The sequence below is a fragment of the Bos taurus genome, chromosome 19 (assembly GCF_002263795.3).
Source record: "Bos taurus isolate L1 Dominette 01449 registration number 42190680 breed Hereford chromosome 19, ARS-UCD2.0, whole genome shotgun sequence".
NCBI classification, from domain to species: domain Eukaryota; kingdom Metazoa; phylum Chordata; class Mammalia; order Artiodactyla; family Bovidae; genus Bos; species Bos taurus.
In genome coordinates this window covers 50,647,166-50,669,600 of record NC_037346.1, presented here as the reverse complement: position 1 = coordinate 50,669,600, position 22,435 = coordinate 50,647,166, and the positions used below count along the sequence as shown (strand labels likewise).

Here is a 22,435-nt window from a genome sequence, read left to right as displayed (position 1 = left end):
CTTCAGCTCCGGTCACTCTAGATCGACAATAACTTTAGCTTTACAGGTGTTACTGGAGGTATCAATGAACTACAGGAAAACCGACATTCACTTTAACAAGTTTTGAATTCAGTAAAAAACTGGAGTTACTGGCTTCAAATTCAGTCAGGTGCCAAGTATTTCTCCCACGCAGACAGCTGAGGGGATTCCCCGAGTATGTCCTGCCGTGTGTCCTGGGTACACTGTTCTGTTCCCCAATGCCTGGCACACTGAAGCAGAGAACAAATGCTTGCTTCTATTCCATGCAGGATGTGTATCGCTGTAGCCAGAGAAACATGATATTAAGTACTGTAAAATTCGCACAGACATAGCAAACTTTCTTAAATCCATTCATTTATTCATTTAACAAGTATTTATTCAGCACTCACTACATGTCAGGAGCTGTTTCACCTGCTGGAGAAATAGGGGCCAGGTCCCCACCCCAAAGAGTTGTCATCCTTGCTGGGACAAGACAGAGATGCACAGAAACAAAGGGAGGAGGAGGTAACTTCTGGGAGTGGTTGGAGGCCCCAGCCTGCAGCAGGAAATGGCAGAAGTGGCTCTGCTTAGCCTTCAGGAGGTTCACATCCTGCTCAGCTGTGGCCCCTGCCCTGGTGCAGGGTGCCCAGGACCACTGGGAAACCAGGGTTCCGGCAGGTCAGGCTGGCCACCAAGCTCAGGCAAAGTTCAGTGAGATAACAAGGTGACTCGGTGACCTCTAAAATTTCAGGTTCACCCACACTAATTGGACATCTAATGGCTGGGCCCCCACAAACCCCAACATATGCACAAACCTGACTGCCTATGGTGGGGCTGTGTGAGTGCGAGCTGGTGGGTGGCCTAGCAAGTTCTGGGGTCTGGCACAGGACTCACTTGTCAACAGAAATCATGCATTCACAGGCCACCCACATACCTATGCACAATCACAGGCAAAGAATCAGTCTTTAAGCAAATATACAACTTTAAATGATACTGATGCTACTGTGATCATTGATGAAGTGCCCGTGAGTCATCACTATGGTTCTTTATGGAGACAGCAGGCCAAGGTCTGTGAGGTCAAAAGGGCTCCCTCTTCTAAGGATGCCCGTAGGCTTGCCTCTTAAATGCACCGATCGCACAGCCACCCATGGGAATTATGCTTCCAGTATAAAAATCTGATCATGTGATACTGTGCCCACGGCACATGGCCTTGTTGAAAAAAGAGTTCAACCTGTTTGGCACAGTATATGAAGACATCTAGGGGGCGTCTCTGGTGGCTGAGTGGTAAAGAATCCGCCTGCCAGTGCAAGAGACACGGGTACAATCCCTGATCTGGGAAGATCCCACATGCCTCTGAGCAACTAAGCCCGTGTGCCACAACTATCGAGTCTGTGCTCTAGAGCCAGCGAGTCACAACGGCTGAGCCCACATGCCGCAACTGATGAAGCCAGCATGTCCTAGAGCCCATCCTCCACAACAAGAGAAGCCACCGAAATGAGAAGCTCGCACACTGCAACTAGAGAGTTGCCCTGGCTCTCTGCAACCAGAGAAAAGCCCGCACAGCAGTGAAAACCCAGCACTGCCAAAAAATAAATAAAATCCCCAGAAAGAAACCAGCTTCTACTGTGCGCGCTCCACTGCACCCTGACATGCCCGGCGCTCGCGCTCCTTTCCTTCCCACTCCAACACAGACAGCCTGCCCTGCTTCCGTTATAAATCCTAAAAGCGCCGAGGCTGAGATTAACAGCTTTTATTAAATACCAGATTCAAAATCTGGACCCAATCTGTCTGTCAGCCAGCAGGCATCCCCAGCAAGCATCCAGTTTCCGGGAGGGACCAAACAAAACTGGGGAAACTGGTAGGTGGTAGGTGGGGAGCCCGCTGTCAACTCAGCTTGGCCCATAGCACTCACGGTCTTCAAAGAGAACCAGTGGGCTCAGCAGGACTATGCTAGGTCGTCTCATCACTCTGATGTTCTCATCTGTAAAATGCTGAGCTTTCTAAACTTCGTTTTTGTTTTTTTAAATCTAAAGAAGAGTAATCTGTCAGTTCTAAAAGGCCCTTGGAAACCCCTGGGTTTTAGGAAGAGGGAAATTACTCCTCACGAAAGCCTTGGTTTCCCAAACATGGAAAATTTGCAGGCTGCAGACACAAGCAGCAGAAGCCCCATCTGGAAGAACACCTCAGTCCTGAGTGAGCTGGAAGGCACCCCTGGTGCACTGACGCCGCCAGACTACACAGTAGATAGTGGACAGTGCGGAAGAGCTTGGGCACTCACTCACTCTCTTACCCCAAACCCAGCAGTGGTCTGCAGCGGTTGACCCTGACCGTGCAGGACCATCCTTGTCAGATCAAAGGGACCAGGAAGAAAAAGGCTCAGAAGTCGGCCTGCCCAGGCAGTGAGAGACTCCGAGGTGTCTCTTCACGGATAACAACAGGGAAAGGGCTGCGAGGAGGAAAGGCCAAGCATCTCCTGACAGCCAGTATCATACTTAAAAAGAGTTTGGGGCAAAGGATGAGTCCTAAGGAATTATGAAAAGGAGCTCCATGGAAGAGAAAAGGCTTTCCAAACCAAGTGGGCTCTGCAGATGGGCCTGCCCTGCCCTGCTCTGCCCTGGCAGGGCCCCACCTCTCTGGCATTCTGTCTGTTGGGACTGCAAGCCAGATATATAGGGCAGGAGCCTGGGAAAATGATTCTGTCCTTGCCAATCTCAGCCCTTGCCAAGATGACCAAATCATTAGAGCAACGCATGTCCAAGTCAGAGAGGAACTCACAGGCTATCTGATTGCAGATATGACAATGGAACTGATCATACTTTTGTTCACCTGACCAAAAACTCAGAGCAACTGTTTTAGAATAAACACTGACAAGTACTTAACTGAAAATACATTGCATGACCTCAATAAAACCTAAGCAGTTACCCAAAACGCCGTTTGTAAAGGCTCAAAGTCAGATACAGAATGTTGTCTTACTGGTGCTCTGTAAATATATTTAATAAGCTCAATCTATGAAACATGTTTGTGGGACTTGAAAGAAAGTCCAGAGACGGCTCATCTCTGTATTCGGGACAAAGAACTCAAGGCTGGCACCCTCTGGAACCCCTGAGTGAACGAAGCTCAGTACAGGTGATCATTAAGGGGATCCAGAGGGTGAAAATTATGGGCCTGTGACTCCTGTCCTTCACGGACTGCCAAATAGTACCCACAACCATTTGTAAAACCTGAGGTGAGAGAAGAGCAGCAGATGGATCTTAATTCCATCACTGGAACTTGCTGGGGATGAGGGATACTGTTCAAGTGAGGAGAATATAGCGCTTTTTTTTATCCAAATTTACAGCTGCCAAATTCCTATGCCTCCCCCACCCCACCCAAAAAAGCAAATAAATGATAGGAGATAAGCGGAACAGTCTTGTAGTTAAGAGCTGATAATCTGCTCATACTTTTAGAACCACATAAATGTTTCATATACCAAGACTTAAAATCAATAAGGACTTGGGAATTCCCTGGCAGTCCAGTAGTCAGGACTCCGTGCTTTCACCGAGGGCCCAGGTTCAATCCCTGGTTGGGGAACTAAGATCCCACAAACTGCACAGCACGGGGGGTGGGGGTGGGGGTGGAATCAATAAGGACTCAAAGTGAAATATAACCAGAAACAAATGAACCTAACTTTATTACAAATTAATAACATAAATACACTAAGGCAACTTTGTAAAATAGATTTTGACTATATATTTAAAGAAAAAATAAAAAACAATCACATGCAAATATCATACTCTACTTAAGTAGGTTTGTTTTTCACAGAAATATGGCTTGGCAATACTGAAACTAGTCTAGGACTGAGCAAAAAGGCAAACACGCTGAGGACAATAGGGCTTCCCTGTGGCTCAGCAGTAAAGAATCCACCTGCCAGTGCAGGAGATGTAGGTTCGATCCCTGGGTCGAGAAGATCCCCTGGAGAAGGAAATGGCAACTCACTCTAGTATTCTTGCCTGGAGAACTCCATGGACAGAGCAGCCTGGTGGGCTATAGTCTCTGGGGTTGCAAAGAGTCAGACATGACTGGGGGACAAAGACCAGACCAGACTGAGACAATGGGAGCCAGAGTTAGAGAGCAAAAAGGAATGTATTAATAGAAAGAACCCTGTGGTGACTGATTGAAATTGGAGGTATAACCTCAGTTTTTAATATATATACAGATATAGAAATAGATACAGATGTATAGGGTATACACAAATTTATGTTTCCTAGTACTACCCATTGAGACAGCCAAGAAGTAATAATCCTCCAGTAGCAATGAGCATACCTCCAAAGATCTTGGTTTCTAAAAAAAAAAATCTTCTAAATTAAAAGGAACCAACACTCCTTAGAGAAATTTCTGATTCCAGGTTAGGTCAAGGAAAGCACAAGATTGAGTCCAGAATATCCTATGGTACCAGAAAATAAGGAAGTGCTCAAAATGTTGGGGATAGGCTAAAAAGGACACGGAAGCCAACCTGAATGGGCCCAATCTGCACAACAGAGCAACAGAATAAATGACAGTAATGGATTTCTGTGTGTGCACGCTCAGTCTTGTGTGATTCTTTGCAACCCCATCGACTGTAGCTGGCCAGGGTCCTCTGTACATGGAATTTTCCGGGCAAGAATACTGGAGTGGGTTGCCATTTCCTGCTCCAGGCGATCTTCCTGACCCAGGGATTGAACCCCCATCTCTCGAGTCTCATGCATTGGCAGGCAGATTCTTTACCAGAGTCACCTTGGAAGCCGTTAGTAATGGTCTACAACCTATGAAATAAAATTAAAATGTCCACGCCAAGATAAATAACTGAATAAATTAAAATATGGAAGGTTCTTCCTTACAGTAGAATTCCAACTTAAAAGTAAAAATAATGGAAATGAAAAAATCACTCTGTGGCAAAAGCAACACTTACAATTGTTTCAGAAAATGCTCACTTCTGTATGCTAAAATTAGTGATTTTAAACAATATATTTACACACTTTCAAAGTAACTAACTCCCCACGGGAAAAATGGTAATTCAATGATGGAAACACCTTGTAGATATCTCCTAACACAAACGACCGAAGTTAGTATCAGCAGTAATGGGACAAATCGACACTATACCACTCCTGATGCAGAGAAAAACACAATTTCACAGGTAAGGTTCTTCTTACCAAAAATGCACAACTTAAAAGTAATCATAAGGGAACATCAGATAAACCCAAACTGAGGGGCATTCTACAAAATAATTGACTCATAAAAGTCAAGGAATGACTGAGGAAGTGCTCCAGATTAAAGAATAAGAAAGAAAACACGGACGGTCCTGGATTGGATCTTGTAAAAGAGAAAAGTCATCCGTGGGATAATTGCTGAGTCTCAATAAATCCTGTACATTAGATCATGGTTTTGTATGAGTTAAGTTTCCTCAGTTTGCTAAAAAGAACTATTTCTGCTTTATTGACTATGCCAAAGCCTCTTTGACTGTGTGGATCACAATAAACTGTGGAAAATTCTGAAAGAGATGGGAATACCAGACCACTTGATCTGCCTCTTGAGAAATCTGTATGCAGGTCAGGAAGCAACAGTTAGAACTGGACATGGAACAAAAGACTGGTTCCAAATAGGAAAAGGAGCACGTCAAGGCTGTATATTATTACCCTGTTTATTTAACTTACATGCAGAGTACATCATGAGAAACACTGGACTGGAAGAAACACAAGCTGGAATCAAGATTGCCGGGAGAAACATCAATAACCTCAGATATGCAGATGACACCACCCTTATGGCAGAAAGTGAAGAGGAACTCAAAAGCCTCTTGATGAAAGTGAAAGTGGAGAGTGAAAAAGTTGGCTTAAAGCTCAACATTCAGAAAACGAAGATCATGGCATCCGGTCCCACCACTTCATGGGAAATAGATGGGGAAACAGTGGAAACAGTGTCAGACTTTTATTTTTGAGGGCTCCAAAATCACTGCAGATAGTGACTGCAGCCATGAAATTAAAAGACGCTTACTCCTTGGAAGGAAAGTTATGACCAACCTAGATAGCATATTCAAAAGCAGAGACATTACTTTGCCAACAAAGGTCCGTTTAGTCAAGGCTATGGTTTTTCCTGTGGTCATGTATGGATGTGAGAGTTGGACTGCGAAGAAGGCTGGGCGCCGAAGATTGATGCTTTTGAACTGTGGTGTTGGAGAAGACTCTTGAGAGTCCCTTGGACTGCAAGGAGATCCAACCAGTCCATTCTGAAGGAGATCAGCCCTGGGATTTCTTTGGAAGGAATGATACTAAAGCTGAAACTCCAGTACTTTGGCCACCTACTGCTAAGAGTCGACTCACTGGAAAAGACTCTGATGCTGGGAGGGATTGGGGGCAGGAGGAGAAGGAGACGACAGAGGATGAGATGGCTGGATGGCCATGAGTCTGAGTGAACTCCGGGAGTTCGTGATGCGTGCTGCGATTCATGGGGTTACAAAGCGTCGGACATGACTGAGCGACTGAACTGAACTGAACTGAACATACGAGATTAACATTTGGGGACACCTCGGTAAAAGTACCGAGGCAATCTTTATCCTTCTTCTGCAACTCTTTTGTAAATCTCAATTTTTTTTCTTTAGTTTTTCTGGACCAGGCTGCCTGGGTCTGAACCTGTCCTCGCTGGCTGTGGAACCGGTAAACTCTCCCATCTCTGCAGCGCCCACCACTTCAGATTCCTGAAGGGGTCGAGTAACAACGCAGAGCACTCAAAGTGTGGCGCCAGCGAACGCCCAGCCTTCCCACCCCGCCTGCGACACGGGCGCTGCAGAGAAGAGCCCGGGCGGGCTCTGTGTACCGGGCTCCGCGGGCCCGGCACCGCTCTCGTGCCCACAGCCCTGCAGGGTGGCCCCAAGGGAGTGCGCGGCGTCTGGCAGGACTTGGACGTCTCGGGTTTTTCCAAGAAAAGAGTCGACGCCCGTGAAAAGCGACCCAAAGGGCCACACCTTCTGGCGTCGCGGGCCCCTGGGGCCCCTCGGCGCCCCGCCGCGTCGCCCCCGCGCCCGCGCCTCACCTGGAACGCTGGCCCCGAGCAGCCTTTTGTCCCTCCGCGATGCCATGGTAACCTGAGTCTGTCAGCCGCCGTCCGGGCGCTCTCGGTCCAGCGCTCGGGTTCCGCCGGTCGGAAACGGGAACCCTGACATCTGGTTCCGGATTCTTCGCGCCCCGCCGGCGCGCAGGTAGGTACACCAGAGCGAGGAAGACTCGACCATTGGATGGCAGGTGGCCGGGTTTCGAGATCCCGCCGGTCTCGTAGCCCCGAGGCTGTTGGCGGCTCTGACGGGTCGGGGTGGGGCCTACAGGGAGCTGTACCTGGGAGGGGCCCAGGCTGCACGTGGGCGTGGAGCGGAGTGAAAGTCCGAGACCACGAGAACTGCGTCTTCACTCGTGGATCCTCCGGCAGTGAAACAGGCAGACACTGCGAGGGGGCCCCGGGAGAGGCGGGCAAGCAGTGAGCTCTGCGTGTCCGGGAAGAGCGGGGCTCAGCATGGCAGGATGGCCTTTCTGGCCAGCGCCCTTGTTCTGGGCGCTGTTGCACCGTGTGCTTGGCTTATGAAAATTCGTGTTTGTGTGCACTCATAACTTGTGTGCTTTGGTGTTTGTGTGTCCAGTTACGAGTTAAAAAAAAAAATACCACCTCACAGAGGCAACGAGCAAACCATTATGTCAAAGCCCCCATCCTTAGAGACCCTCTTCCCCAGTATCTGAAGGTCTACTGGAGCTGAAGAGGACCAGCTGTCCGAACAAATGCAGACACCCATGTTCAGCCTGCCTGGCCAATCGCACTGTGGAACTCCAGGAAGTAATGGGCGCAGAGGCAGTGGTGGCAGCAGAGAGGGGGACATAGTCTTTGGTCCAGCCTCTCCTCTCCATCTGTGTTTTCTCCACCTTGATGGCATTCTAGCTGCACAGGGCCAGTCCTCAAGCTGTTCCTGCCAGACATCTCAACACAGTTAATAGTAAGAAAGGCTCTGCTTTAAGAGGCAGCTCTTAGAGGGAGGTCTGGGGTTATTAAACATCAGGCAGATCAATAATTCAAGCCTCCTGGAAAATGGAAGATGTGATCCTATCAGTGCACAGAAACCATGTGAAAATAGCCCTGCCTTCCTGCCTGGGGAAGCCATAGAGGATCCGCATGACTTTTAACCTATATCCCATAGGCCCTGGGCAGCATCACTGCCCCCAGCCCAGCTTCAAAGGGCAGTCCGGCTTTAAACCCCAGGCCCACTCCTCTTGTTACAGTTTTCTGGGACTCTGTTTGCTCTTCTCCATAACGTAGAAATAATGCCTTCCATTCCCTGTGGATTTGAGGATCAGAAACAACATATGAACTACATGGGTGCTGGGTCAGCCCCAGTGAAGGGCCCCTGGGATGTGTGTGTATGTGTAAACCAAAAAGGCCAAGAGGATACACACTTCTGAATAAAAATAAATCCTAACAACAAATAGGAGCTCTGCACCTCACCATCCACGTTGTGAAACTTGACCAACCCCACCATGACCCTCTCCCTCCAATTACCCCGACACTAACCCTAACCTGAGCCCTGACCTTGACCTTAACTCTGTGACTTCACCAACACGAATTCTACCCCCTAACCCTGACCCACCCAACCATAACCCTGTCCCTGCAATAAACCCCACCCTGACCCTGACCCTGGGCACTAACCCTAAGGGTAGCCCTCGATTCCTATGGTGGGGCCAGCTCCTACCACTTCAATCGCCCAATATCCCAGAACCTCTGATTCCCTCACTTGAGCCCCAGATAAGGCTTCTGGGGTGCTGGGCCCAGAGAGGGATGGTACTCCCCTGCTCCTGCACATCACGCCACCCCAAGAATGATGGAGGCCGGCGGTGGGCCCTCACCACCCTGGAAAGGGCCTTGTCACTCCTGGTGGGCCCACAGCCCCACTAGGGTCTGCAACTTTGTCCACTTGGGCTCTGGAGCTCAGCCCCTTAACTGTGCCCCGTGTCCAGGAGCTCAGTAGACCCTCATGGAAGGGGAGAAGGGACATACTGGTCACTCTCTACCCAGCTCCCTGCCCGATCTTCCCACAGGTCAGGCCAGACCCAACATCCTCCAAGTCTGTCTCCCCCGACCTGCTCACCATCCTGCCGGTCAGACCAGACCCCCTCTTCCACCCAGAATGCCCTCTGCCCACCCTGTAAGGCAGGTGACTCTTCAGCCAGCCTGCTGCGTCCACACTGTAGCCAGTGTGACGGACCATGTGTCTGTCCTGGGGCTGCATAGTGACCACAAACTGGGGGCGTGAGACAACAGTTCTGGAGGCCACAAGCCCAAATCAAGGTGTCCGCAGGGCTTTTCTCCCTCCAAAGGCCCTGGATAGAATCCTGACCCACCCTTTCCAGCTTCAGGTATCTAGTGGCGATCTCCTTGGTGCCCCTCAGCCCATTGGTACATCACTCCACTCTCTTCCGCCTTCATCACGTGGCCTTCTCCCAGGTCTGTCTTCACAGGTTCTTTTCCAAAGACACCAGCCCTATTGGGCTAGACCCACCCCGCTCCCATGTGACCTCATCTTAATTAATTACATCTATAAAGATCCTATTTCCAGTGACTTCCTGATTGTCCAGTGGCTAAGACTCCACAACTCCCGATGCAGGGAGCACAGGTTTGATACCCAATCAGGGAACTAGATCCCACGTGCTGCAACTAAAGATCTCTCATGCCACAATAAAGACTGAAGATCCTGTGTGCAACAACTAAAAGTTGGAACAGCCAAATGTATAAATACATTTTTAAAAGTCCCTATTTCCAAGGAAGGTCACATGCTGAAGTTCTGGGACCAGAACACATCTTTTCCGGGCCACCATTCAACCTGCTACAGACTGCTTCCCCTGGGATGATAGCTATCCAGGGCCAGTTCCCCACAGGCCACCCTATACTCACAGATGTGGTAACAGAACAGTGGGAGTTTAGGTTAACTCCCTGCCCAGCACCTCCGTGACTAGCATAGCCAGGATCAAACTCCCCCTGCACCCCAAGCATACAGTGGGAGCCTATGAGGGTACAATGCCTGTGGGATAATAAGAACACTGCAGGGCCATGGAAGGGCTGGCAAAGAGCTAGTGCTGGACCTTCCTGAGAAGCCAGTGGGCTCTGAGGGGCTCTGCTTCCCAGTATGTCATCTGGGATGGCGCCCATATCGCATGGAGCCCTCATAGCCACACTCGAGTGATTCTAGAACTCTCCACACTTTACAGATGAGGAAACTGAGGCCAGGGGGCCTCAGGAGTGGGCCAAGGCTGCCAGCCTAGGGGGGGTGGTCAGCCATCCTGCTCCCATTGGCGCTCCCCTCCCCCCCCCTCCTCCCCGCCAACACACACACCTAAGCTCAGAGCAGATGTCAACACTGGGTGGCAGGCTAGCTCATTGTGGGGGGGGCGGGGTGGTCAACCAGGATGGCCACCCATCAAAGGGCTGGACTTGGGCTCTGGCCCCCAGATCCTGGAATGTTGTCTGTCCTGGGTAATCATTGAGTGACCCCTGTGTGGGTGAAACTCCAGTACTTTGGCCACCTCATGCGAAGAGTTGACTCCTTGGAAAAGACTCTGATGCTGGGAGGGATTGGGGGCAGGAGGAGAAGGGGACGACAGAGGATGAGATGGCTGGATGGCATCACTGACTCGATGGACGTGAGTCTGAGTGAACTCCGGGAGTTGGTGATGGACAGGGAGGCCTGGCGTGCTGTGATTCATGGGGTCGCAAAGAGTCGGACACGACTGAGAGACTGATCTGATCTGATCTGATCTGTGTGGGCAGACTGGCCTGGCAGCTGGATGTCCTCCCAGGACAGTGCCCCCTAGTGGTGGCAGAGAGAACAAAGAGCTGCCTGTCGAGGCCCTCGTCCTGACTGTTCCATGACTCCAGGTCCTTCCTCCAATTTTTGGCCACGGCACTCATGGTGCTGGGAGCTGACCTCACAGTGGGAGCCCTATTGCAGGCCTCTTATGGGGTCCCCAAAATCACAGGGATCTGGATGGGGCCAGCTTGGGCACATGCCTTGAGCAAGTCACTTTCCCCTAGGATTAGGAAGGTGCTGTGCTGGGCTGCAATGACCTACCCACTTGCTCACAGGCCCCAGGGCAGGAAAGGCCAGGCTGCTACCTGCTGCCTGGACCTCTGAGTGCCCCAGTGGACTTCCAGAAGGGGCTGGGCCAATCCTTGGGGTCCCAAGGAAATAGGGACCAGTGGGGGCTTTGTGGGAGATGTCCTTCACCCCTCCCCCAAGTATGTGCCAGGCCATGGTCAGCCAGCTGGATGGTCCCTGCACGTGTCCCCAAACAAGCAATGCCCTGTGAACTGGGCAGCAAACTGGGGCAGGGGAGGGCATCTTCATGGCCCACAACCAGGAAGGGCCTCTGGTGGCAAGCACAGTGCTCCTGGAAGAGATGAGTGGAGAGGGGGCCCAAGATAGCCATTTCCTAGAGGTCAAGGCCTGGAGGCAGAAGCCGGGCTCTGGACGTGGGCAGGACAGAGGAGGGTATTCCTTGTGAGACCGATGTCAAAGGGACGAGCTGCCCAATGAGTGGGAACCAAGAGGGGGTGTGCCTCACCAGGTCAACTGACCCCCACAGCTTCCTTGCCCAGGGGGCTGGTGTCCACCTCACTTTGCTGTCCATTCCAGCCCGTGGGGCGGTTCTGGGCTGGTGGGGTTCTGGGCTGCAGAATTCCAGTCACCAGAGACGATAAGGTCCACACTCTGGGGTGAAAGTGAGGAGTCCAAAGGAGAGGGAGGCCAGGGGCTGGACTGGCCAAGCAGAGCAGGGACAGGACCCACTTGCATGCCTTCCTGGAAACCACCCGCGAGCTGGCGCTCAAGGGGCAAGGGACTGGCTGTGTCCTGCCCACCCCTGAGCGCCCCCAGGCATTCCACCAAGCTGTGCTGAGTCACCGGGAGGAGGAGGGCTGCGGTCAGTGCAGGAAGGTTGAGCAAGGCCTTTCCTCTCTGTGGCTGTACCGACGCTCAGCCTGGCACGAAGCCCAGTCCACCCTCTCGGCCCCTCAGTGGCTCCTGGCCTGGCTCCTTACCAACACCTGGCCGTGTCCTCTAGCTGTCCATGCCAGCCTGGTGAAAGCCAAGCACAGGGTGGGCTGAGACATCCATCCCCCACCTCAGGAGGACTTTCCCAGGCCTCCAGGGGCCAGGCAGGGGCTGAGGCATGACCTCTGTCCCCTGGGGCTGAGATGCTCCAAGTTGAGATTAGGGGGTGAGTGGGGAGCTATAAATCTGGATACCACCTCAGAGAAGGCAGCCCAGGTGAGCCAAGTTGGAGCCCTAGACAGCAAAACCAATTATCAAAAAACCCACACCCAGCTCACCCCTAATCAAGTAGGCAGATCCCCGTCGAGGGTAAGATTGAGAGAGTTGGCCAAAGCAAGGTCAGGGGCTGAGTGCATGGCCAGGACTAAGTTGTCTGGGCCACCAGGCAGCCCATCTGAGTAAGTGAGACCTGAATGGTGGCCGATGAAGAGAGATAAGAGGCCTGGGCCCCGGGGGTAGGTGGGGGGCACAGGCGGGGGGCGGTTGGGAGGCTCCCTCTGGCCGCTGCATGGGAAATGGGCTATGGGGGTGGAGAGGAGGCTGGACGGTGTGTGAAGGTGCCCTTCCTCAAATGTCCTCACTCACCTGCATTCATGAAGTGCCTGCTCTGTTCCGGGCACCGTTCCAGACCCCAGAGCAGGCAAAGCTCTCCATGGCCTGGGCCTGAGGCGCTGCAGGACTTATCCGGGCCCAGGTATGGGAGTGGGGGAAAGCGGGACTCCACGGGGAGGCCCACTGTGCAAGGGGCCCAGGGCATTGAGGGTCCTCAGGGAGCCTGGGATGCAGGGGTGCCTTGGGGTCACGAACAGGAGGATTGTCTCGGGGGCCCTGAGCGGGGACAGAGCTACCCCAAGATGGCCAGAGAAAGAAGATGGGGTCTAAGAAAGCACGACTGCGCTTGGGGGTCAGGGACCTGGACAAAGAGTTTGGAGTATAAGCATTTGCAAGGTGCCCCCTAGCCAAGGTGCCCCCTAGGCAAGGTACCCAAGTGACTGGGAGTGTGTGCTGTGTTGGGCTCAGCCAGCCTCCTCGGCTGCCCCAACCTGGGAAGGGGCATCGTGCCTCACCTGGAGAGCAGGGTGCAGCTGCAGGTCTAGCCTGGCCATGTGAGCAGCCGCTGCCAGCACAGGTTGTGTGGTTGCCAGCTCTGTTCCAAGCCCCTGGCTGAGATGGCCGTGCCAGACCCACCAGCAGAGGGATCCCCTCTGCCAGCCCCCAGTGGTCTTCCAGCCCCCAGTCCTTCCCTGGCTGGCCACTGCACTGCTCTTAGCCACGCCTCACTCAGGCCCCAGGTTGGGGCAAATAGCAACAGGTTGGGGGGAGGGGGCGGGGGCACAGGGAGGCGATGTCCCATAGCAGCAACCTCTGAGCCTGCAGGACCCGGAGGGAATCTGCGAGCAGCAGATAGAGGAGCTGTCCATCGGGCCCCTGGACTGGGTGGCCTCCAGGAGGAAAGGAGGAAGGAATGGGTAGCAGGGACTGAGGTTGGAAGGGCTGCCTGTGGGGCCTGGAGGGCACAGGTCTGGGAGGACCCAGGGAGAGGGCGGTGTGTGGATACAAGGAGCAAATAGGGAGATGGGGGGGGCTCCAGCCAGAAGGAAGCACAAAGTGACAGTTCTGACCCCTAGGACCTAGATTGGCTCCAAGAAGGGCCACAGGGAGCCCTGACCCCCTTCCTGCTCCCAGCCCACAGCCCAGGATGGGGCAGAGATGGCAGAGCCCCAGTGGCTACCTGTGGGACAGGTGGAATGAAGCAAGTGGGAGGAAAAGTGGGGGCGGTGGTGACTGGATCCAAAGGGCTTGGGGCAGCAGGTGGGGGCAGGGACAGCCCAAACCCTAGGAGCCATGCCCTACCCAGCCTCCAGACCAAAAGGCTGAACTAAGAGGGGAAGGTTGTACCCCCATCCACTGGTTCCCTGATCCCAGGGAGAGATGGGTCTTTCTGATGGCCTTGCCTGACCTGGTCTAGCTTCCCCAGGCTGGATCAGCCCTGCAGAGCCAGTGGCCTTTGCTGTGGCCAAGCCTGCAGACAATCCATGCCCTTTATGCCAGGGTGGGCTGCTCCTCCCGCAGCACCCAGGCGAGCCTGCCTCCTGCTCCATGCCCATCACTAAGGCCTCCGGCTTGAGGCTGATGATCTGCCCACTGAGGTGCAAGTGCTGGAAGGGACAAAGGACTGGGGCAGGGCTCTACTGCCCCAGGAGTAGGAAGGGGAGACCAGGACAGCCTCTAGACCCAAAGGGATGTCCTTGTTCAGCAATATCTACTCCAGTTTAAACCCAAGAGCAGGCTTATTTTTTTAAATCTATTTTTGTAGTTATGAAAGTAATAGATCAACAAGTGGTGCTGGGACAACTGGATCTTCGTGTACAAAATAATAAAGTCTAATCCCCATCTCACATCATACACAAAAATCCACTCAGCACTCAATAGCCAACACCTAAGAGCTAAAATCATAAAATTCTTGGAAGAAAACATAGGGGTACATCTTCATAGCAGATGTTATTAGCTGCTTATTATTAGCTGTTATTATTAGCTATGACACCAAAAACACAACAACCCAAGAAACAAATATAAGACTTCTCTATATCAAAAGACTATATAAGAGAGTGAAGAGTCAAACCAGGAAATAGGAGAAGCATATATATGATAAGGCTCTAGAACATATAAAGAATTCTTACGACTCAACCAAAAGAGACAATCACTTTAAAAAATGGTACAACATTTCACACCAGTCAGAATGGCTGCGATCCAAAAGTCTACAAATAATAAATGCTGGAGAGGGTGTGGAGAAAAGGGAACCCTCTTACACTGTTGGTGGGAATGCAAACTAGTACAGCCACTATGGAGAACAGTGTGGAGATTCCTTAAAAAACTGGAAATAGAACTGCCTTATGATCCAGCAACCCCACTGCTGGGCATACACACTGAGGAAACCAGAAGGGAAAGAGACATGTGTACCCCAATGTTCATCGCAGCACTGTTTATAATAGCCAAGACATGGAAGCAACCTAGATGTCCATCAGCAGATGAATGGATAAGAAAGCTGTGGTACATATACACAATGGAGTATTACTCAGCCATTAAAAAGAATACTTTTGAAACAGTTCTAATGAGGTGGATGAAACTGGAGCCTATTATACAGAGTGAAGTAAGCCAGAAGGAAAAACATAAATACAGTATTCTAACGCATATATATGGAATTTAGAAAGATGGTAACAATAACCCAGTGTACGAGACAACAAAAGAGACACTGATGTATAGAACAGTCTTATGGACTCTGTGGGAGAGGGAGAGGGTGGGAAGATTTGGGAGAATGGCAATGAAACATGTAAAATATCATGTAGGAAACGAGTTGCCAGTCCAGGTTCGATGCATGATGCTGGATGCTTGGGGCTGGTGCACTGGGACGGCCCAGAGGGATGGTATGGGGAGGGAGGAGGGAGGAGGGTTCGGGATGGGGAACACATGTATACCTGTGGCGGATTCATTTTGATATTTGGCAAAACTAATACAATTATGTAAAGTTTAAAAATAAAATAAAATTGGAAGATTTAAAAAAAAAAAAATGGTACAAGACTTGAATAGATATTTCTCCAAAGAAGACATACAAATGGCCAATAAACTCATGAGAAGATGTTCAGTGCCATTAGTCATTGTTGTTAGGTGGCTCAGTTGGGTCTGACTCTGCAACTCCATGGACTGCAGCCCGCCAGGCTTCCCTGTCCTTCACCATCTCCCGGAGTTTGCTCAAACTCATGTCCATTGAGTCAATGATGCCATCCAACCATCTCATCCTCTGTCACCCCCTTCTCATCCTGCCCTCAATCTTTCCCAGCAAGCATCAGGGTCTTTTCCAATGAGTTGGCTCTTCAAATCAGAGGGCCAAAGTACTGGACATTCAGTTTCAGCATCAGTCCTTCCAATGAATATTCAGGGTTGATTTCCTTTAGGACTGACTGGTTTGATCACCTTGCTGTCTAAAGGACTCTTAAGAGTCTTCTCCACCCCCACAGTTCAAAAGCATCAATTCTTTGGCCCTCAACCTTCTTTATGGTCCAGCTGTCCCATCTGTACATGACTACTGGAAAAACCATAGCTTTGACTCTACGAACCTTTGTCCGCAAAGTGATGTCTCTGCTTTGTAATATGCTGTCTAGGTTTGTCATAGCTTTTCTTCCAAGGAGCAAGCATCTTTTAATTTCATGGCTGCAGTCACATCCATAGTGATTTTGGAGCCCCCCAAAATAAAATCTCTCACTGTTTCCATTTTCCCTCCCATCTATCTCCTGTGAAGTTATGGGACCTGATGTCATGATCTTAGTTTTTTAATGTTGAGTTTGAAGCCAGCTTTTTCACCCTCCTCTTTCACTTTCATCAAGAGGCTCTTTAGTTCCTCTTGGTTTTCTGCCATTAGAATGGTGTCATCTACATATCTGAGGTTATTGATATTTCTCCTGGAAATCTTGATTCCAGCTTGTGTTTCATCCAGCCCAGCATTTTGCATGATGTCATTAGTCATAGGGAAATGCAAATCAAAACAATATGACACCACTTCCATAAGACACCACTTCACACTTACTAAGATGACTTTGATTTTTTAAAAATGAAAACTAATAAGAGTTGTCAAGGATGTAGAAACATAAGAACTCTTATACATTGCTGGTGGGAATGTAGAATGGTAGGGTCAGAAAACAATTTGGCAGCTCCTTAAATAGTTAAACACAGAATTATCATATGATCCAGCAACTCCACTCCTAGGTATATGCCCAGGAGAAACGAAAACATAGGTCCACACAGAAACTTTATAGGAAAGTTCATAGTGGCATGACTCACAACCTCCAAAAGCTGGAAGTGACTCAAATGTCCATTGACAGATGAATGAGCAACCAAATGCAGGTTATTATTCACTCATAAACGGGAATGAAGGTATAAAGACAACAATGTGGATGGACCTTGAAAACACTGTGCCGAATGAAAGAAACCAGACACAAAGGCCACATACTGTGTGATGCTTTTTATGTGATAGATGTGAGACAGGCAAATTCACAGAGACACAATGCAGGTTAGCAGTTCCCAGGAGATGGAGGAGGAAGAAAATAGGAAATGATGACTTAATGAGTACTGGATAGGCTTTTTATGGGGTTTTATGGGTTGATGACCCCTAGAGTAGGCAATGGCACCCCACTCCAGTATTCTTGCCTGGAAAATTCCATGGGCAGAGGAGCCTGGCAGGCTACAGTCCATGGGGTTGCAAAGAGTTGGACACGACTGAGCGACTAACAGACAGATGAGCCACAGAATTAAAAGACACCTGCTGCTTGGAAGAAAAGCTATGACCAACCTGCTGCTGCTAAGCCGCTTCAGTCGTGTCTGACTCTGTGAGACCCCAGAGACGGCAGCCCACCAGGCTCCTCCGTCCCTGGGATTCTCCAGGCAACAACACTGGAGTGGGTTGCCACTTCCTTCTCCAATGCATGAAAGGGAAAAGTGAAAGTGAAGTCGCTCAGTCGTATCCGACTCTTCGAGACCCCATGGACTGCAGCCTACCAGGCTCCTCCGTCCATGACCAACCTAGACAGTGTACTAACAAGTAGAGACATTATTTTGCCAACAAAGATCTGTATAGTCAAAGTTATGGTTTTTCCAGTAGTCATGTACGGATGTGAGAGTTGGGACTATAAAGAAGGCTGAGTGCCAAAGAATTGATGTCTTCGAACTGTGGGGCTGGAGAAGACTCTTAAGAGTGTCCTTGGATGGCAAGGAGATCAAACTAGTTGATCCTAAAGGAAATCAACCCTGAATATTCATTGGAAGGACTGATGTTAAAACTGAATGTCCAAATACTTTGGCCCCCTGATTTGAAGAGCCAACTCATTGGAAAAGACCCTGATGCTGGGAAAGATTGAGGGTAGAAGAGGGTGACAGAGGATGAGATGGTTGGATGGCATCCTCGACTCAATGGACATGAGTTCGAGCAAACTCTGGGAGATAGTGAAGGACAGGGATGCCTGGCATGCTGCAGACCATGGGGTCACAAGGAGTCAGATGCAACTTAGCAATGCAACAATGACAATAACAACATCTCTCACCTATGGGTACAGAGGGGACCTCAACACCAGGCTCCTTGTCTTCTCTTGTTGAGATCTACCCCGGAGCTGAGTCTCCACATATATATATAGATAGATAGATATAGATACAGATGTGGGAAGAGGGAGGCAGGGCATTTTGACACCAGTGTTTTGACAGAGTCCTGCAGAAGGGAAGGCATGGCTAAGTACCGGGCACTTTGGGACAGCTCAGACCTGCCTCCCCCTGGCCAGGATCCTCCCGAACTCACCTGGCCCCTGAGCTCTGGCCCCAGTCCCACCTGGGGAGGAGCCACATTCCAGGTAACAGATCCACAGCAGGCTCACTGATCTCCCCTGGGAAGAGGGCACAAACAACACACGCAAAGGTACAGAGGCCTGGACAGAAGAGTCCAGGGAGCCTCTCAATCTGGCAGGGTCAGGGCGGGCGCTGCTCTGCCACATCCCTGGTCTCTACCTCTCACAGACATGCCATCCATACCTGGCCAGGCCAGTGGCCTTGTGCCCACTCCCCATGCCCTGCCTCTGCCTGCGCTGCTTCCTCTCTTCTACATCCGGGCTCAGGTCTGCACTTGAGTCCTTCCTCCCCCAGGGCCAAGCCCATTTCCTCATCTATGATGGGGGAAGGGCAGAGGAGAGCTCCTGAGAGCATCACAGGGTTCCACAGGGTGTGGCAGTGGCCTCAAGGCTGAGGCTACTGTCCTCAGAGCCCATGGCCTTAAGAATTCCCCTGTTTGTCTGCTGCGGATGCCCCAACCTCGATGCCCTCACTGGCCACCCAAGGCAGAGCTCAGTTGAGATTGGGGTGGGCATCAGGGATGCAGGGTGATGGGCGGCTTTGGGAAGAATGGAGGGAGATGCCAGGCTGGGACAGGGCTCGATCTGAAAGCCAGCAGATAGATGTTGGTGCGGGAGGGGGTGGGGAAGGCTTGTCCCCATGGGAGCCCCAGCCTGGAGCCAACCAATCCCGCTGGAAGACAAGGCAGGAGGGTGGTGTCCCCGACAGGTGAACTGGGTGAGCTTTCAAGCCCTCCTAAGAGTGGTCACTTTACAGGCAGGACACTGAGGCCAGAGTGTGTCAGAGTTGACCTGGGCCACCTGCACGGCTCCCTCTCTGCTGGGCCCCTTGACCCCACGAGAAGAGTCTTGGGCACCACCCACCCAGTGGCCCCACTGACCTTGGGTTCTGAATGCTCTGGGAGCAGCATCTACCCCATCTCAGTCCTGTCTCTTAATGGCATGGGCACTGTGGCCACCGAAGAGAGGGGCCATTGGCCCGCCTGAGCCTGCTACCCCTGCCTGGACCCAGCCCCCCATGATGTGCTGCTGTTCCTCACCTCTCAGGTGATACCCTCCCTTCCAGGCCGTTGAAGGGTCAGGAGGAGTAGGCAACTGGGCAGCCCCTCTTGGGACTGAGCTTGGCCCAAGGAACAGCAACCAGCCAGGTCTGCAGGAGAAAGTCAATGGCTGTCAGGGGGATCACCCACCAGGACCCAAGGCAGAGCCCACCTGACCCCCAGTCACATCCCGACCTCAAATTCCTGCTACGGACACCCCAATTTTCCTATAGAACCCCACTTCAGACATCCCCACCCTTTTTGTTGTGGTTCAGTCGCTAAGTCATGTCTGACTGTTTGCGACACATGGACTGCAGCATGCCAGGCTGCCCTGTCCTTCACTATTTCCCAGAGTTTGCCCGAGTTCATGTCCATTGAGTTGGTGACACTATCCAACCATCTCATCCTCTGTTGCCCTCTTTTCCTTTTGCCTTCTGTCTTTTCCGGCATCAGGGTCTTTTCCAGTAAGTTGGCTGTTCCCACCCCCACAGACACCTCCAAACCCTACCCATACCCTCACCCCTCATTCCCAACACTGGGTGGGGAGGGCAGGTGAATCTGGCTGGACTGGGCAGGGGTCTGGCCTCTGTAGCCTGTTTCTATCTCTGCCCACAGCCTGGGCCAGCCAAGTGGTCAACAGGTTAATTTTTCAGGGCTCTTGTTCTGAGATAAAGCTGAGGGGCAAGCAAGGAGGAAGGGGAATGGCCTGCCTCAAGGAGCGGCCCGTGCACCGCTGGCCTCGAGTCTTCTGGAAAGGTGGGCTCCCCACCCTGCATCGTGGAAGGTGTGGCCCAGGGGCGCTCTGAGTGAGGACCGGCTGTGACAGTCCTGTCTCCAGGTCCCTAAGGACAGTGGGGTACAGGAGCTAGACCCCACAGCAGGGGGCCCCGGCTCAGCCGTCAAGCCTGTCCCGTGACTTGGCTTTCTTCAACTGACCCAGCCTGTGCTGGCCCCGATCCTGACCACAGGGTGGTGGCAGCCAGTGCTGAGTGGCACAGGCAGGCCTGGGGCAGGACGAATGGACTGGGTGGGGCCTGGAGTCGGGTGGGGTGCACCCAGGGCTCAAGAATAGGCCATCTGCATGGCCCCATCAGGCTCAGGAAGGCTTCCCCTCACCTACAATCAGGCTCTGTGTAGGAGCAGCAGGCCTGTCCCACACTCTCCCTGGGGGTGCTGCTGCTAAGACTCTCAGAAGTCTCTCCAGGTTTCAAAGATCATTTTCGGAGATAGTGGCACAGTGGAGCCTGGTTCCCACCCACATAGTGGGTGGGAACTGGAGCTCAGACACCGGGATGAGGATGGGCCTGGTAGACTTCTTCTCCCCTTGGGGACGGTGGAGCACAGCCCACCCCCAAGGAGCTGCAGCAGTTGGGGAGGGGGTGCAGGCAGCCTTGGATGCTCCTCGGTACATGTTCCAGGGCCTGATGGGACCTGCAGCTGTGATTTGGAACAACTGGAAGAATTAGAATCCAGGAGATGGAGCAGGTGGGGGCACTGGCAGGGGCGTGGTGGGCCGCTGGGGAGGGCACAGGTTGGGTCATGAGGGAGAGTGTCCCCCCACCTCGCCAGGAGTGGCTGCACCTCCTCGGGTCACCTACTCACTTCCCTTTCCACCCACTCCTTTTTCAGAAAGGGGCAGCCTGGGGTCGGGGGCTAGCCCAGGGTGACTGTGGGGGACCAGGCACTGGAGCCAGGCCTAGGGTGGGTTGCCACTGGCCTTTTCTGCTCCTCCACTGCACTGCAGAATGGCACCCATTCCTTCCCTCCTGTGCTCAGGGCTCCCGGTCCTGGAAAGAAGACTGAAGCACCATGGGGGAGGTTGGGGCTTGGAAGGCCGAGGGTCTCAGGTGGCGGAGGTTCCTGGCCCTCCGTTCCAGGGCCCCGGTCCAGGGGAGGGCCGGGGAGGAGTCTGCTCTGCCCTTCCACTGACTGGCAGCAGGTTGGTTTCCCATGCAGAGCCACACACAGCAGCCATCACTCTGCCACCCCACTTTGGTCTTCCTTCGAATCCCCAGTCAAAGCCAGGGGGGCTTCCAACCTCTGGGTGAGACAGTCCCTCTACTGCTAGAGGGTAGGGGGCAGGGGCTGGTAAGCAGGTGCCTGATCAGCCTGCCCCCTCTCTCCCCTCTGGTCTTCCATGGGAGACCATGTCTGAGGGGCCCTGGGTCTGGGAAACTGTTCTCTCCCTCCTTGGGGCTCCTGCAGGACCACAGCGTCCCTGGATAACCATCCCCAGCCCTCCCAGATGGACCCTTGGGGTCTCTCTCCTTCTGCAGGAGCAAGGGTGGACCCCAGGAACTCTCTCAGAGCACTGGGTAGGGGACTCAGAGTCCAGAGAAGACCCAGTCTTCTCTGAGTTCTCTGAGAACTCCCCGGTCTCATAGTTCAGAGAAGACCCAGCCCTAGTCTAAGGGGAGCTGGGAGAAGTCAGGAAGACCCCAGCCACCCCACATCTGTCTTCCTCGTTGGCCACTCTGAGCTCTTTCATTTGGGGGCAGGAGTCGGGGGTTGGAGGCTGTAGGCCTGGGGCTCTGGTTCCTGTGGTGGTGGGGCACCAGCTCCCAAGTCTTATGAAGATGGGGTAGGGCATCCAGGTGATGGCAGGAGGGGCCCACGCAGGGCAGGGTGTGGGTCTAAATGATCTGAGGCAGAGCAGGGAGATGCCCCACCCCAGAGGTTGGAAGTCTCAGTACAGGGGTGGGATTCTCTTCTGTAGCTCTGCCCTGCACCCCCACAGATGCCCTCCCAGGTTGGTGTACCTTCTACCTCCAGCTGTGAGGAAGCCAGTAATCGTTGTTGGTTGGTGCAGGCAAGTGGGGGTATCACCTGAGACCCTATGGGGACCCTCTTCCTTCCCAAGGGCCCCTACAGACACCCAGGGTCCAGGCCAACTCAGTGGGTCTTCGCCTGGAAGGGCTAGG

The 22,435-nt window shown here is 52.3% G+C and overlaps 1 protein-coding gene across 13 annotated transcripts in view; it reads right to left on the bottom strand.

Moving 5' to 3' along the window:
* CCDC57 (coiled-coil domain containing 57) overlaps positions 1 to 7,098 on the bottom strand; it is a 110,515-nt gene extending 103,417 nt beyond the window's left edge. For all 13 annotated transcript variants that reach the window (XM_005221096.5, XM_005221100.5, XM_024980973.2 and 10 more), the window contains exon 1: positions 7,039 to 7,098. In XM_005221096.5, the coding sequence (XP_005221153.2) occupies positions 7,039 to 7,084 (46 nt within the window). In that variant the 5' untranslated portion in view covers positions 7,085 to 7,098. The remainder of the gene's footprint in view (positions 1 to 7,038) is intronic.
* Between the last annotated feature and the right edge of the window lie 15,337 nt (positions 7,099 to 22,435).